At 40.5% G+C, this 17,458-nt stretch overlaps 1 protein-coding gene across 1 annotated transcript; it reads left to right on the forward strand.

The window, feature by feature from the left end:
* The first annotated feature begins 54 nt into the window (after positions 1–54).
* On the forward strand, positions 55–15,387 carry LOC128615507 (calpain-2 catalytic subunit). The gene is made up of 14 exons (XM_053637670.1): positions 55–382; positions 1,822–2,077; positions 3,228–3,297; positions 4,289–4,407; positions 6,486–6,619; positions 6,756–6,930; positions 7,933–8,007; positions 8,447–8,532; positions 9,225–9,299; positions 10,357–10,514; positions 10,965–11,128; positions 11,828–11,839; positions 12,027–12,214; positions 13,464–15,387. Exons 2-14 carry the CDS (start codon positions 1,838–1,840, stop codon positions 13,477–13,479), a joined length of 1,512 nt encoding a protein of 503 aa, XP_053493645.1. The 5' UTR covers positions 55–382; positions 1,822–1,837; the 3' UTR covers positions 13,480–15,387.
* Positions 15,388–17,458: the final 2,071 nt, after the last annotated feature.

Genomic DNA, 17,458 nt, shown 5'->3' on the forward strand with positions numbered 1-17,458 from the left:
GTATGGAAATTCTACGTGTTCTTTTATCTAAAAAGGTTGTACTTGCTGGGGTTTTTTTTTTAGGAAATAGCAGTGTCAATGTTTTTTCCCTCCTAACAAATGACGCATCACTTCCTGTTTCTGTTGCACTACAGAAACCACTTCATTGCGTGCTCAGTAAGTAAACCTTATGGGCTTTGGGATTGTAGTGTTTCTCAGCTCAGCAGGTCTCATCAGGACTCGTCACACCTGTTCTGTCACTAAGAGAGACGTCCCTCCGGGTCAGGTCTCAGGGGAATTCTGCTGTTTCATCATTAGCACTATAAGAGTCAGGGACAGTCGTCTGTAACTGCTACAAGACACATCACTCTCCTCAGACTTTCAGATTTAACCTCACTCTCAGGTAAGAGCATTTCATCTCATCTCATTCTCTCGGATTAGAATCAGGTCCTGCTTCAGTTCACCTTTTATACATAAATGCTTGCTTTAAAGGAAAACTTTTTTGTTTTTTAATGTTCTTCTCATCACTGTCTTTCTGTACAATGTTAAAAATATAGTGCTACATGTGTAGGTAAGCAAATACGTTGATGTAATAAGAATCAGTGCAAAAGTAAGGCATTAGGGTCAGCATTTTCTCTTTTTTTTAATTATATGTCCTGTTCATTTCTGTTTGTATTTGTATATGTTCACATTAATGTTTATACCACATACTAGACATTTGGCACACCGCTGTGTTATTAATAACCACACATTCCTAAGCACTGAAAACAGGTTTTGTAGTAAACCCTCACCCACACCCAAAACCTCACACGTGTGCAAACACACACGAGACAATAACAGGCAGGTGTTACTGTGCGCAGGAACAGTAGCACAAACACAATCAGAACAAAAGGAAAAAAGGACAAACAACAACACGAAAAGGAATTCTTATTTTTAAACTGGTGTGAAATTATTTAATAGGTTAGAGAGGTGATTTGTCTGTGAATCTGATACTTACAATAGTCCTTCTCTATGTCTTCATTAATGGTGAATTAATATCCCAGTTTCCATATCCATCAGAAACTAATTTATCAAACTGTATCATACCGTATCAGATCCAGTGGCATTGCCAAGTACTGAATCATTACTGTAAGAACTGAAATTGTGTCGTATGTGGAAGCACGAGGTTTACACTCTCAGTATTTAAAGTCATGTCTGAATGAATGTTGTGTTCTTGCCTAAGGCGGTGTACTCGTATCCTTTCCTACGCATTGCGTAATTCTATCCGTCAGCCAGTCTGTATAATATCGGGACAGTAAACACGCGTTTATGTTTAAATGTTATCTGTAATTTCTCACTTTATTTCTAGAGAGAAATAGCTGTAGGTTTCACAGAAAGTTTGCTCAGTGTTTGCAAACTGTACTCCTTTAAAGGACTTTTAGAGTTAGGAAATATCACTACACCGTAAACGTGGTGACGTTTGCTGCCTTCGAAAGCTCGTCTTTCTTTACAGGTAGATTTACATATCATTTGCATAATCTTACAGCAGGTTATAGAAACCCAGCTATCTTATTTGTGAGTTAAATGTTGACAGAAGCACAGTCAGAACATGATTTAGCTTTTAACTTGTGTGTAGATGTGAGATGTTTAATAGTTTCATAATAGAAAACATTTTACACATCATTTTATTGCCTTTTTTGTATTTTTCAAACACCAATTTCTTTAATGATTTGCATTCGTTTCTTTCTTTAATACGCATTGTTAATTGTTAACTTTTTTTCTTGAATAAGCATTTTTCTATACCAGTGATGAATAAAAAAAAGTAAAATATATATATATAATTCGTCTTTCTTCCCCCATTAGTAACAGGACTCCTACAATGCCTCATCTTTTAGAGAAGGGTCTGGATCAGGATCAGGACCAGGATCAAACGGATGCAGCGGGATCTCGTTCCAGTCCCGAGAGATTTTTGGGGCAGAATTACGAAGAGCTGCACAGAGATTTTGTTAAACATAAAGCAAGATTCCTTGATAATAAATTTCCCCCAAATGAGAGCTCCATTGGTGAAGGCCTGCTGTCTGACAGTGAAATGGCAAGAGTGGAGTGGAGAAGACCAACGGTGGGTCAGGTTTAATCATGAATTAAATTACCAGTCAGGAAATAAGCCAATATATATAGAAGTATTGTAGGAGCGTCACAGAGGCAAATGGCATCACTGAAAACTGTAAAAGACAGTGAGTTATCAGAGGTGCTGTGTCTTAGTTCAAAGGACTGATAGCAGGGTCTAGTGCTAGAGTTAACAAAAAATTACCCCACACTTCCTCTACACCAGGGGTGTCCAATCTTATCCGGAAAGGGCCGGTGTGGGTGCAGGTTTTCATTCCACCCAAGCAGAAGCCACACATGCAGATACTTTGCTAGAATTTTTGAGCAGAGGATAGATAGATAGATGGATGGATGGATGGATGGATAGATAGATAGACAGACAGATAGATAGATAGATAGATAGTCAGTTAGTCATTGCAGTATTGAAGAGAACCATCACTTTTAGACACCAATACTACAGGACTGTTCTTGTCTATTTTAAAGCTTCTTCACGTCTCTTCCCTGGGGCAGCTGGGTTTTTTTTTTGCTTTTTGTTTTTTTTGACAAACTACTTACAGTTCATTAACACAGTGTAATTTGAAACCATAACCAGGTCCCTTTTTTATACCACCCCAGGGAAGTTCTATAGCATGTCATGTACCTGACAGGTTGCTCAAAGCCACAGCAACCTTTACACCTAAAGAGAACTGCTGCACTAGCTTCTCACCTGCATTTCCTGGCCCTCATGTTTTGAACAGGTTTTAAGAACCCTGCCCTTTGCAACCACCCCCCCCCCCCCCCAAAAAAAAAAAAAAACAACAAAACAAACAAACAAAAAAACCTGTTTTGTGATGTAATGAAAGGAAAATGGTGTCACGTGACTTAAGGATTAAGGATTAGTGAACAGACTGATCATACCACTTTTTCACCTCAGTTACATTCTGATGGCTCGTAGGTTGTTCTTACATCGAACATGTCAGTAACCACACTCTTCAGAGGTGTATTATTACTTTCATACTAGAACATTCTGTATCAGCAAAAAAAGCAGATCCACACAAAATCTCACAAGTTTGAGTTCACCTGTGATATTTTTGCATTTCTTGTTTTCTACCAGTTTAATGGCTTTGTACACTTGACATCAGCTATTGATTCACTGTGCATGTGATTTATTTCTGCTTTTCCAGAAAATGGTGGCAGATCCTCATCTTGTTGTAGATGGAGAGTCGAGGTTTGACCTTGCCCAGGGAGAGCTTGGTGAGTCTAATACAAACGCAGGTGTCAGTGATGAACAGGGGTGAGACTCAGGCGCCATCATGTAGAGCATCACAGTGTAAAATACACACCGGCCCATTAGTCACCGAAAATAGCAGCGTATAGACTCGTGAAAATCGAATAATGAAGAAAACCTACCAGAGAATTTGTGTTCTAGGTTCACAAAACAAGTTCTCGCTTATATTATAGCAGCTATAAACGGTGGCTCCCTCACCAGCCCTCTCTGTGTTCTTGTTTTGAAGTTAATAAGACAAAAAAGACCCAGAGAAACCGCAAAGCATAAACTCCTCTGTCCTGAAGATGTCATGAAACCTCAAGTTACAGCTTTACCTCTGAATGTTACACAGCACTGACACTGGAGACTCCTTCCATACATGTTACATAAACATCCCCTTACAGAAAACTTCACCATAGCAACTATTACACACATTTGTAGTCCATTTACGTGGAGCGTCTGGTGTACCAGTCCCGGTGAATGAGCTGTTACTGCTCTACTACTCCTGTCAGAGCTGCTGTTAGAAAATAGAATACTAATCAACACCTTCTGACCAATCAGAATCCAGAATTCAACAGATTTTTTCAGATTCATTCATATTTCCTGAGGGTTTTTTAAATCATTTTCCATGGATGTCAGAAAGCATCATGTTTTCTCCATGTTTCCTGTGCTCTAGCTGTTCCTCATTATAACAGATCGAATTTCTTCCATCTGACTGACACTTTTTTTTTCCTTCTTGTGCATGTGGTACTCCATATTGATTCCTGGTTTGCTCGTCTTCTCGTGTCCAATCTTCTAGTCATCCTGATACTTCCTTGGATATATTCTGCTGGCTTCTGGTTTTGATCTCTGCTTACTCTGTCTGCATGTAGCATGGACACTCTGTAATCTGGGGATTCTGTTTGTTATGATCATTATTGTATGGCATCAGTGAAGCCTTTTTGAAATTCTCTGGGATTTATTTGTAATTTATTTTAGGAAACTGCTGGTTTCTGGCTGCAATCGGTGCCATTACGTTTCGGCGAGACATTATGGATGAGATCGTCCCTGAAGGCCAGTCATTCAGAAGGGATTACGCTGGAATATTTCATTTTAGGGTGTGTTTATCAATCAATCCTAACACAGTACCACTAACTGCTCGTTAATACACGACACCTAATAAGCACAGTTTAATTAACACAGCAATTGTAACGCATATTGATATATTACATTTTTTATGATCATTTCCCATGCTAGATCTGATTTATAATGATAATATAACTGAATGATTGCGTTGTAACAGAATCCACTTAACAGTATTACTTGTTCTCTTAGTTATCATATTTTAGCTTCACTTGGCAGCCCCTCTTGCTTAAGCATCAAAAACATATGCAGATTATTCCTATAGATATTGGTATTGTTAACCAATCCCAGATAAATGTATTATACATGTGAAGGGATTGTATGATGTTGTCAATCCAATTTTGTTGCATTTATCTGCATACAATGAACAAGTAATTAACAAACTCACTATTTAGAAGAGCTTTGTGTAACCTACAGCAAGCTTCCAACCCAAAACACTGATCAGTAAGAAGCAAAATAAAAGCAAAAATGACCTAACACACATCATACGTCTTCCAGAAGTAATCTGAAAAAATTACAATTTTAAAGTCGTGTAACATAATACATTATTGGTAGAGAAAGTATTGAGAATTCAGCCAAAAATATATCTTTGTTAAATATAGGTGTGCAACAATTATTGGCACCCTTTTAGTCAGTACTTTGTGCTAGCTCCCTTTGCCAAGATAACAGCTCTGAGTCTTCTCCTATAACGCCTGATGAGGTTGGAGAATACATGGCGAGGGATCTGAGAGCGTTCCTCCATACAGAATCTCTCCAGATCCTTCACATTTCGAGGTCCACGCTGGTGGACTCTCCTCTTCAGTTCACCCCACAGGTTTTCTATGGGGTTCAGGTCAGGGGACTGGGATGGTCATGGCAGGACCTTGATTTTGTGGTCAGTAAACCATTTCTGTGTTGATTTTGATGATGTTTTGGATCATCGTCCTGCTGGAAGATCCAACCACGCCCCATTTGAAGCTTTCTGGCAGAGGCAGTCAGGTTTTCATTTAATATCTGTTGATATTTGATAGAGTCCATGATGCCATGTATCCTAACAAAATGTCCAGGTCCTCTGGCAGAAAAACAGTCCCAAAACATTAAAGATCCACCTCCATATTTAACCGTGGACATGAGGTACTTTTCCATACGGCTACCTCTCTGTGTGCTCCAAAACCACCTCTGGTGTTTATTACCAAAAAGCTCTATTCTGGTTTCATCTGACCATAGAACCCGATCCCATTTGAAGGTCCAGTAGTGTCGGCACACTGAAGACGCTCGAGTTTGTTTTTGGATGAGAGTAGAGGCTTTTTTCTTGAAACCCTTCCAAACAGCTTGAGGTGATGTAGGTGACTTCAGATTGTAGTTTTGGAGACTTTCTGACCCCAAGACACAACTAACTTCTGCAGTTCTCCAGCTGTGATCCTTGGAGATGTTTATCCACTCGAACCGTCCTCTTCACAGTGCGTTGAGACGATATAGACACACGTCGAATTCCAGGTGGATTCATAACATTTCCAGTTGACTGGAACTTCTTAATTATTGCCCTGATGGTGAAATGGGCATTTTCAATGCTTGTGCTATTTTCTTATAGCCACGCCCCATTGTGTGAAGCTCAACAACCTTTTCCCGCACATCACAGCTACATTCCTCATCTTACCCATCGTTATGAATGACTAAGGGAATTTGGCCTGTGTGTTACCTCATATTTATACCCCTGTGAAACAGGAAGTCATGGTTGAGCAATTTCCTATTCTTAGTCACCCAAGTGTACTAAAAACATATAAAATATCAATGGGAATACACTTCAAATATATTTTTCTCACATGAATTCATAGTGGTGCCAATAATTGTTGCACACCTATATTTAACAAAGTGTTTTTTTTATAAACCTGTGTTGTGTTTGCAATTGTTTGATATCCATGAGAGCAGAGCATTTTCTTGATTTTTTTTTAACAAAATATCAAAAGGTTAAACAATAAAGACAACTTTACACAGCTTTCTTTGTTCATATTAAACAAGGGTGCCAATATTAGTGGAGGACACTGTATGATTTTAATATTGTATTTCTTTTCAGTTCTGGAGGTTTGGGAAGTGGGTGGATGTTGTGGTAGATGATAAATTACCCACAATCGATGGACAGCTGATCTTTGTTCACTGCAAAACTCGCAATGAGTTCTGGCCTGCGCTGCTGGAGAAAGCCTACGCCAAGTACATCACATTCATTTATTCATGTTCATGGTTATTTCTTTTAGAGGTCTGAAATACTGTACTGTGTGGCTCCTATACACATGATCTACATGGTGTGTGTGTATGTGTGTGTGTGTGTGTGTGTGTTTGTGTGTAGAGTGTGTGGCTCCTATGCAGATCTTCATGGTGGATTGATATCTGAGGCTCTGTGTGATTTCACTGGAGGGGTGTATTTAACACTCAGACTGAAGGCAAATCATCCGGAGCACTGGGCTCTCCTGCACCGAGCAGCACAATACAAATCATCTATGGGCTGTGGATCACACCCAGGGGTAAACACACACTCTACACCAGTGGTCACCAACCCTGTTCCTGGAGACCTACCAACCATAATGGTGCCCACCTGACCATCTACTCACTGCCTTAAGAGGTTCCTGATCAACTTAAACAGGTGTTAGGTTTTGGTTGGAGATGAAACCTGCAGGAAGGAAGATCTCCAGGAAGAGGGTTGGTGACCACTGCTCTATACACATTTAACACACATGTCTGTTTATTCTGAAGGACTTTCGTGCTAGATGAAGCCGATTCTACACTACAAAATACGCTAGGAATCTTGTTCTTTCACTTTAATAAACTGTTAGCACTTTGATATCACTTTGTGAAGACGTGTATGAGACCGAGCGAGATCTGACTCGGCTAGTTTAGAGTCACCGCTCAAAGAGTTTGATCCTGACTTGATGCTGCTGAGGCCCAGAGTTGGACCTGGTGTTAAAGCCTTGCAGACGCTGCTGGAGACATCACATCCTCCACTGATTCACCATTAAGCTAATATTTTATCATCGTTAAGGTATGAGGAGATTCCACACTGCACTGCGCTCTCAGATAATCAAGGATTTTATCCAGACGAGTGCATTTTGAGAATCGTCCTTAAATAGTGTAGTGCGATGATACACCATTGTATTATTTTGCACTTTTGTTGCACTGGTTTATTTCGTTCCCTTGTTGACAGTGTAGTCTAAAAAGCATTGAACCTGAACTGTAATGAGGAGCCTGTGTGTAGCTGAAGTTCTTTACTACGCAAACTTAAACACAGTCTTGTCCTAAAATGCTTATTGTTTTCATTGTTGGAAAAGGTGACTAGTTGACTATGTCTTTTTTACAGGCCGACTAGTAAAATGTGTAGTCATGCAACGTCTAACACTCTCATCCGAATACACACACATTAGTATTACACACTGATGTACACACTTATTACGTGATGTGGGACACACACATAATTAACACCACTACACTCATACAGTGGTTAACTTACATCACTCCATGCATTCTTTCAGGCCACTTCTGCTAATACAGAGCTTGCCAACGGTATAGTGGAGGGTCACGCCTACGCCGTTACTGGAGTTACCAAGGTACGCATACTCTGCCTCAGACCCTGCTAATGCTCGGTGTGTGAAGCACCAATCACAGTGAGAAATATGATAATAACCACGTTAAATATAATCTTATTAACCGAATTCTAATGAAAAGACCAAACAGAATATTATACTCTGTATAAAAGTGTGTGATTAAACTGTATTCTGTTTTTCAACACAGTTTTCCTGAATAGCTTTTTCACCAATGAAATAAAATGGTTTCATATGAGACCGTTTAAGTGAATTAATTAAAAAAAAGTCCACAAATAGATTAAAAAAACCTTGAGAATTCAGTTTAGTTCGGTTCAGTCGGTGGACATTATCACAACTCACCCTTACAGAAATCCGGATATCGATTTACACCTGGTTCTGTGAGGTGGAAAAAAAATGTGCGTGTGTGTGTGCGCGCGTGTGTGTGCGTGTGTGTGTTTAACAGGTAACCAGTGAAGGGAAACCAGTTAAACTGGTCCGTCTCCTGAATCCGTGGGGACATAAAGAGTGGAACGGTGACTGGAGCGACAGGTAGGAGCTCACACAGTTTCATAATCACTGATCACTGCACGGATGTTTGTTTTATTCTCCTTCCTCATGATGACGTGCAGCGTTTCATCACGCCTGAGGTAAAATTAAATTAATCATGACTCCCCACGGCACTTCATCATTACTCATTGTTTCACAACAATCGTAAAACTACAGTCGAAAGCGTGTTTCATGTGCATTATGTAATAATAGGGATAACAAGTCAGGAAACTCTGAAACCTCCTCAACTTCCTGGTACATTGTATAAGTGTGAGTCAGCTACCAACAACGCCAATATAACTCCCAATATAACAATACAGCTGATATAACTCCCAATATAACAATACAGCTGATATAACTCCCAATATAACAATATAGCTGATATAACTCCCAATATAACAATACAGCTGATATAACTCCCAATATAACAATACAGCTGATATAACTCCCAATATAACAATACAGCTGATATAACTCCCAATATAACAATACAGCTGATATAACTCCCAATATAACAATACAGCTGATATAACTCCCAATATAACAATACAGCTGATATAACTCCCAATATAACAATGCTAATATAACTGATAAAGTTAAAGATCAAACATTTCTTCATTTATTTTCTATTCATTTCCTCTTTTTTTCAAGTTTCTTTCCCAAAATGACATTACATGTCTTTCTCTGTTCTTCAGATCACCGCTGTGGGGATCTATTAATGCCGAGGAACACAGAAAGCTGTTACAAATGAAAGACGATGGAGAGTTCTGGTATGTGTAATTTATCATTTTATTTACACACCGTGTCGTACAGAAATATTGGTGACCTTCCTGAAAAAGAACACACTCTCAAGCTAAGTTTTTTCTTGTTTTTACCGTTACACTGAATATTTTGTGAGTCCTGCCCTGGAGAGAACATCAGCCCCGAGTCTCTTCCTGTATTGTATAATAAGGCTGGAGACAGATGTCGAGCATCTCCTCCATGCACAACATGTTGAACTCGTTTACATTCAGTTTGTGCATGTGGACTTCACTCTTCAACTCCACACACTTTCAGTAGAATACAAATCCAGAGACTGAGATGATCATTGCTAAACATTCAGTTTGTGTTTCTTTAACCATTTCTCTGTGTATTTGGAAGTATGGCCGAGGCGTAAATATATCCTGGAAGTTAGTAGAATTGATAATGACCTCAATCTTCACAAGAACCCCAAAACATCACTGATCCACCTCCAGGTGTTTTTAACCCGTGTTCACTCTCATTCTATCACCAAACATGCTGATGGTGTGCATGAGCTGTTCATCAGACCACAAAAACATGATGCTGATGGATCTAATGAGGCTTCATGTGGTGTTTTCTCAGATGCTTTCAGGACAGGATTCCACACAGCTCGTTGTGACGGCTGATTAAAAAAATTATACAAACACAGCAATGAAGAGAACTGTGAAATTCTAGTATTTATACACCAGGGAAATAGATTATGTATGAATGCAACATTCCTGAATTTCTAGCGTTCCTTCAGGGTATCATTCATGAAATAACTGAACCAACACTTATGGAATTTTGCAGTAACCAAGAACCAAGTGTTAAACAAATCATTCACACGTTCTGCATCTTCTCGACCTGCTTCTTCCAGGAGACTTTCTCACTGCTTCTCCTAAATTAATGAAAACTACTTATCTATGAAAACAATTAAAGTTGAAGTAAAAACTATTTATTAAAATATAGTACATTGTGATTCTTAAATAAACGTCTTCACATTTATATTGAAAACAACCGGAACTTCACTGTATCTCTCATAAACTTGTGGTGCTTGTCTTTCTTCAGGATGTCAGTGGAGGATTTCTGCAAAAACTTTTGTAATGTGGATATCTGCTGTCAGAGTCCAGCGTTTCTCGATGGATCGTCAGAAAGCAGCTGGACGACGGCAAGCTATCAAGGCCGGTGGGACGAGAAGACAGCCGGGGGATCCATGGAGTACACACGTACGTATTTATGTACAACACAATACATTTACCGGTAGATCTACCAGATTTACTTTATTTATGATCGTGCTTGTTTTAGTGCACTCGAACCATTTAAACTGCAGGAGAAAATCTGAAATGCCACGTTATACTCAGACAGTACTGCGTAGTTTAATTTAAGAAAGGGGGCGTGTCGATGAAGATCAGACACTAATGACAGGAGCATCAAGTCCATTGTCCCAGAATAGGTTCTGCATCAAACACAACAAATTAATTATATTCTAATTATCCAATCAGTCAATTAATAAACCAATTAATTAATTAATTGGATCTCCGGGTCAAAGCGAGATGTGGACACAGATGTGGACACAGATGTGGTGCTGTGAGAGGGTAAATGAGTATTGGCAGAGATGTATATATATATATATTTGTGGTGATTATTGTAATCATTTTCATGATTTCTATATTTAGAGAGTTTCTGGATGAACCCTCAGTATCGGGTGAAGATTCCTGCGATAGAGACGGACAAGACCAAAGCACATGAGTTTAACCTGCTGGTGTCTCTCATGCAGAAACCCAACAGCAGACACAGACGTCACATCCAAAACCATCCCTTTGGGTTCAGCGTGTTTGCGGTTAGTGTCTCCTCACAGTTTTAGCTGGGGTGTGTGTGGGGGTGGGGGGAAGGGTGGAGGCGTGGGGGAGGGGTGTGCTGTATTCTTAGAGTTGTACAACTACAACAGGTTCATGTTAAAATGTTTATTTAGGAATGAATGACTCCTGAAACCTGACTAAAGAAGAGAAATAAACAGGCTAGCTCATTTGCATACAAACAATATTCACCTGACCTGTTTCTTTTTTTTTTACTTTTGGCTTCATAAAACATTATTGTTCGAGAAGTGTGTTTAACATTATAAGATAACTGTGATACTAAGCCTCTAACACTAATACTACAAAGCCCATGTGTGAAGGCAAGTCACAGTTCAGGTTCCTCTAGAAAAAAAACTGGTTCAAACATTATTTTAAGCTGGAAATTATACAATAACTATTATAATAGAAAATACTAGATACGTTTAACTACATTTAAGATATTTTCACTTGCTAAGATATAATTTTTTAACCAGCGCTATTCTGTTTGCTGTGTCTAAGATCAAATCAGACTAAACCACTGTTATTGCATGCACATTTTCAATATGTAGATGATCTGAACTGTGTTCTGTATCACTGTTAGCATTATTAATAGCAGTGATATTATCAGAAATGTAATTAATATAACATTTACTGTGTCTGTTTCATGAAATGTGGCTGAATTGTTTGTCTTCCTGATCTTTCAGGTTCCTCCAGAGGTATGTAAAGCTTTATTTTATATCCTACAGCTCACATTATTACACAGTTCCCACCGGGGCCACGCCTCAGATTATTCACATCCACTGCTGTATTCAGAGATTATACACTATGTACCCATGTTCTCATGTGGGCTAAAAACATATCAGATCTAACATTAACGTTCACCATCTACTCTTCCTCCTTCAGCTAGAGGATAAGAAATCGTTTCCTGCCACATTCTTCACCTCCAGCGTTCTAGTGGCCCAGTCCAAGATCCAATCAAACACCAGGGAGGTTGTGGAGTACCTGAGACTGAAACCTGGACACTACCTCATCGTACCGTTCACCCACAAACCCACAGACACCGCCTCCTTCCTCCTCACACTACACTCAAAGTAAGAGCGTAACTCAGATAACCGTGTTAATCAAAGACCTACTGAGCAAGTTCTTTTCCCAACCTGTAGGATGATCCAGAAAATGTGCTCCATCAGCCAAAAGTCTGTTTAAAGTTGCTTCTTTTATTTTGCACCAATGACAACACGGTTTCTGCAGAACTTAATATTAAGAAGTTTTAAAGACAATTATTTAAGTAAAGGGTTTTTAAAATGGAATTTAATGGTGGGAGGGTCCTAATTTGATCATTATTATTCATAATTGTATGATATATTTTTAAAATATCCCTATGTTGATATTTGTGCTGTTCTGATTGGATAGAAGGTGTTGATGGCTGCAGTAGATTTCTGTATGTAGATATTTAATTACATTTTTTACAATGCTTTTTTTATATTTAGGCCCCTACACACGAACTTTTACTAAATAACAAGATGAAATATTATTATTTACTAAATACTCGTTCATTTTTGTCACTGATGATGATGTAAAACTGGCTATCGTATAAATAATGGGGGTTTGTTATACACTACAGTTTGCACTAATTCTAGTTCCGATATAAAAAATGCTGGATCATTCATTATTCATTTCAGAACAAAATTTATGACCATATAAATTAAATTTTAAGAGAATTTAATAATTATTAAACACTTTACAACTGTGCTTCTGAGTAATGGGATATCACACTCCAAATCTTTTCTGTGCCAAAACTGTCATATTGTCATATATACAGTATATAATCTCATTTTTATATAGATACATTTGTAAAATAATAAAACTTCTTTATAGTTTATAGTGAAACTACAACATTATTATTCTTTGTTCATTATTATCCTGCTGTAATTGTAGCTTTAAGCCATTTAGACCAGACAACAACCAGCTAATAATTGTGTTATATGTTAATTTAATATACAGTATGTCCATATATATATATGAGTTATGACCAAAAGATTCACTAAGTAAAACTCTATATATCTATAGCTATATCTATATCTGTATATCTGTGTGTATATATATTTGCTGAATCTAGAGTAGAACAAAAGGATTGACTCGTTCGGAAAAAGCCAAAAAGCTCACGAATTAAGCATTTCTTGAACATTTCTGGTTGTTTAAGGTGGCGACCACCATAAATAACGTTTCTGCATTCAGCATGAAGTTTAGTTCTTGTTTATAGAACTGGGAGTTGAACTTGATGCTGTGAACGTGTCTTGAGTTGGATTTATTTTCATTGATCTGTGTTTCTCTTGTTCACAGGATTAAACCCCACTGACGATGTGACGGTGAAAAAAGACGTAGCAAAAGGATCACAACAGGGCAAAACCTCACATCTCTGCCTATATGTTGTGTAATTTTTGGATAATTTGAATTGTATTGTATAATATTTCTTTAATCTTTGTGCACAGGAAATACATTGTTTATGAGTCTTTATTAATCACGTATACATTACAGCACAGTAAAATTCTTTTCACTGCGTACCCCAGCATCTCAGGGTCAGACATGATACAGCGCCCCCTGGAGCAGAGAGGGTTAAGGGCCTTGCTCAAGGGCCCAACAGTGGTAGCTTGGCAGCGCTGGGGCTTGAACCCCTAACCTTCAGATCAGTAACCCAGAGTCTTAACCCAGAGCCATCACTGCTATAAACAATGAGCGCTTTTATAACCAGTTTTGGTGCACTTTTCTCTTAGTATTAACACAATTATCCAGTGAAACCTGTGTGTTAGTTAACCTGTGAGCTGCTGTGTTAACACTACAGCAGCACACCACATAGCAGTACGCTGTAAGCTCTTATCATTCAGATGGATTTCTGTCATTTAAACATCAAGTTAGGATCTATAAGTAAAATCGAAATGTTTCTGATTTAGATTTGTCACTGGGCCACTGGTGTTAATGTTTTTGAAGAAATGGGAGGATCTGATCTGACAGGCCAAAATATAAAGATTGCAATAAATATTATTTTCACATTATGTTCTGTATGTACAGTAACTGAAACGGAAAGTTACAGCCTGTGACCGTTACAAAGCGCTGACACTGGAGACTCCTCCCATGAATGTCACACAAACACATTTCTCCTTACAGAAAACTTCACCATGCCAACGATTACACATGTTTTAAAAATATATTTATGCCAGAACCTGCCAGATTCCACAATTCAATGATTGTTAATAAACTGTCATTTCAAAAAGGAGGTGTTTGTTTGTGTTCATAATGAGCAGACTGAAATAAGAAGCAAAAGGCTTAACTACACCATGTCCCAAATTATTATCCACATTTTTTGTCTGTTTCTCCTAAACAGTCAGTATGATTAAGGAGTTTTTAAAATTGTTTTATCTTCAACAATTATATTACAATGTGGATGTTATTACAAGTGAAAGAACTGATTGTGACAACAGCTTTATTTATATTTTGGAAAGAACACAGAATACATTGTTCTGAATTATTGTGTCAAATGCAGTTCAACAACAAAAACACTATTTACAGTTCAAGTTACATATTAATAAATGAACCCTTCTTTGAGATTATTTTAACAATTCTCTCATCCACTGAACTTGTAAGTCCATGTATAGATTCTGCCTGTATTTTATTTGAGGATGCCCGTATTGCCTCCTAGAGCTCCTGTTACGAGGTACACTTCCGCACACCCTCATAGATCGTCCTTTTAAGGATGCTCCACAGGTGCTCCAAAGGATTGAGGTCAGAAGATGCTTGTAGAGTACAGAAGATACATGTAGACTCGGGCTTGAGCAGAACGTGGTCAGCCGTGTCGTTAGACTTAGGCGTGAGCAGAACTTGGTCGGCCATATCAGTAGACTTGGGCGTGAGAAGAACTTGGTTGTTAGGCTTAGATATTAGCGGAACTTGGTCAACTGGATCAGCAGGCTTGGACGTGACATCAGGAACTTGAGACTTCACTTGGACTTCAGAGACTGGAGACTTGACTTGGACCTCAGGGACATGAAACTTGACTTGGACTTCGACCTCAGGGTTGAGCTCTGGTGCTGGAGCCTCCCTGTTGACCTCTAGCTGGAGCTCGGCAGGTGAGCCCACGTTGTGGGTCTCAGGTTCGAGCTCTGAGGTCGCCAGGTTAACCTCAGGCTGGAGCTCTGGAGCTGAGACCTCCCTGTGGGTCTCGTGCTGGAGCTCTGAGGCTGCCATGTGGACCTCTGGCTGGAGCTCGGCGGGTGAGACCTCCTCGTGGGTCTCAGGTTCGAGCTCTGAGGTCGCCAGATTCACCTCCGGCTGGGGCTCAGGTGCTGAGACCTCCGACGGGCACTCCGAGGTCACCCTGTTGACCCCGGGCTGGATCTCTGCACGGGCTCTCCGGTGGAGTTTCTTATGCTACCGCCAGCTGCTCTTGAAGCATTCATGAGAGCAGTAGAATGCTTCCTAGAGACCCAGTTTTTTGCAGGTAGGGCACTGTAGCTTGGTCTCCCTCCTGCAGCTCTCAGACATGCATGTCGGTGCCACCTCCTCCACGTTGGCTAGAACCTGAAGCGGATTGGTGGAGGCTGACCTGTCAAGCCCCTCATAATAGAGGTTAAAGGGCAGGTCAGGCTGGGGCTGTCCACTGACTCTCCACCCCAGTAAATCCAGACCATGAAGCTGCCCTGGTTGCGTGAACTCCTCCATAAAAAGTTCTGCAAATTGAGTGACATCCTGGAGGGCAGAGGACCCAGTGCTCACCAGCTGCTCCGCCCAGTCACGGGCCGGACGGCAAAACCTGGACACCAAGAACCCGATCCACTGTCTCTTAGTAGGCTTGGGATACGCCAGGCTGCAGAAATATTCCTGGCAGCTGAAGAGGAACTCCAGCGGGTAGCTCCCCAACCCCGCTGTCTCTGGCGGCAGTTCAACGGCGTACAGCTGAGGGAACGGCAAGAAATGCGGCCAGTAATCGGAACGTTTCCCGATAAGGTATTGTCCTGCTACTCCCACTGTAGCGTGATGTCTCCCCTGTCCTCCTGCCGCATCCATGTTATGGCGGAAGATTCTGTCACGTATCGTGACGGAGCGGAGATAGGACGGATGCAAGTGCAGTATGAACAGTGTTTATTTTAAAAGAGAGACAGGCAGACAAATCCAAACGTGATCCATAAACGTAATCCACAACAGGCGAAGGTCAGGTGATCGGCAAACAGGCATACACAGGGTTAAACATGAATCAAGGTCGTGGTCACGGAAAACAGGGTCGATAAACAAAACGAGAAACATGAACTATGACGAGGAACTGGAAGCGGATAATCCAGCGTGAACTAACTCTAAACATGGACCGTGACTATGACTACTAAACGAACTAAACTAACTCTACGATCATCTTCCGCGTTGTGTGCTGGGAGGCACGCGGTATATATGCGGACATGATCAGCGTCTAAACTGCTAGCAGCTGAGGGCAATACAGACCCACGTGAAATCCCAGCCAATGACAGAACAGGGAGGAGACATGACAGAAACATAAACAAAACACACGTGTCCAGATGTCACTACTGTCAACTATGGAAAAGCAGGTGCTCGCGCATTCGCGCTTAGAGCACGCTGCTTCAAGGGGAAATCATGACAGTGTTCACATGACAGAGGACCTATCCTGGACTCTCAACACCACCAGCTTGGACCAGCTGTGGCTCAGGTGGTAGAGCTGGTTGTCCACTAATTGCAGGGTTGGTGGTTCGATCCCCGACCCACACAAATCCACATGCCGAAGTATCCTTGGGCAAGACACTGAACCCAAATTGCTCCAGATGGCAGGTTAGTGCCTTGCATGCTAGCTCTGCTGTGTGAGTGTGTGAATGAGAAACAGTGTGAAGTGCTTTGTAGAATTGCTGACCATTTACCTGCTTAGCCAAGAAGGCCCAGCAGCACCTCCACCTCCTCCACTGGAGGCTGAAAAGAGCCAACCTCTCCCCTCTACAGAGGGATGATAAAGAGCCCCCTGACCAGCTGTCCTACTGTGTGGTGCAGGAACTGCACAGCCTCTGACCCCAAGACCTTTCAGCTGATTGTGAGTACGGCTGAAAAGATCATTTGGGTCTCTCTATCCACCATCGACACCTCATTCAACAACCGCTGCATCCGAAGCAGCCACCAGTATTGTGGACAACCCCTCTCACCCCTCTCATGAACTCTTCACCCTTCTGCCATCTGGCAGAAGGTACAGGAGCATCCGTGCCACCACCAGCAGACTCCATAACAGTTTCTTTCCTGAGGCAATCAGATAACTTAATACCCTGCTGCTTCCCAATGCACACCTGGGCAAG

This window comes from Ictalurus furcatus, chromosome 1 (genome assembly GCF_023375685.1).
Source record: "Ictalurus furcatus strain D&B chromosome 1, Billie_1.0, whole genome shotgun sequence".
Lineage (NCBI taxonomy): Eukaryota > Metazoa > Chordata > Actinopteri > Siluriformes > Ictaluridae > Ictalurus > Ictalurus furcatus.

Coding starts and splice junctions, on each gene's coding strand:
- LOC128615507 (XM_053637670.1), top strand. CDS start 1,838: ATGCCTCATCTTTTAGAGAAGGGTCTGGATCAGGATCAGGACCAGGAT. Junction 6,931..7,932: donor GCTGTGGATCACACCCAGGG/GTAAACACACAC, acceptor GCATTCTTTCAG/GCCACTTCTGCTAATACAGA. Junction 8,008..8,446: donor CCGTTACTGGAGTTACCAAG/GTACGCATACTC, acceptor TGTGTTTAACAG/GTAACCAGTGAAGGGAAACC.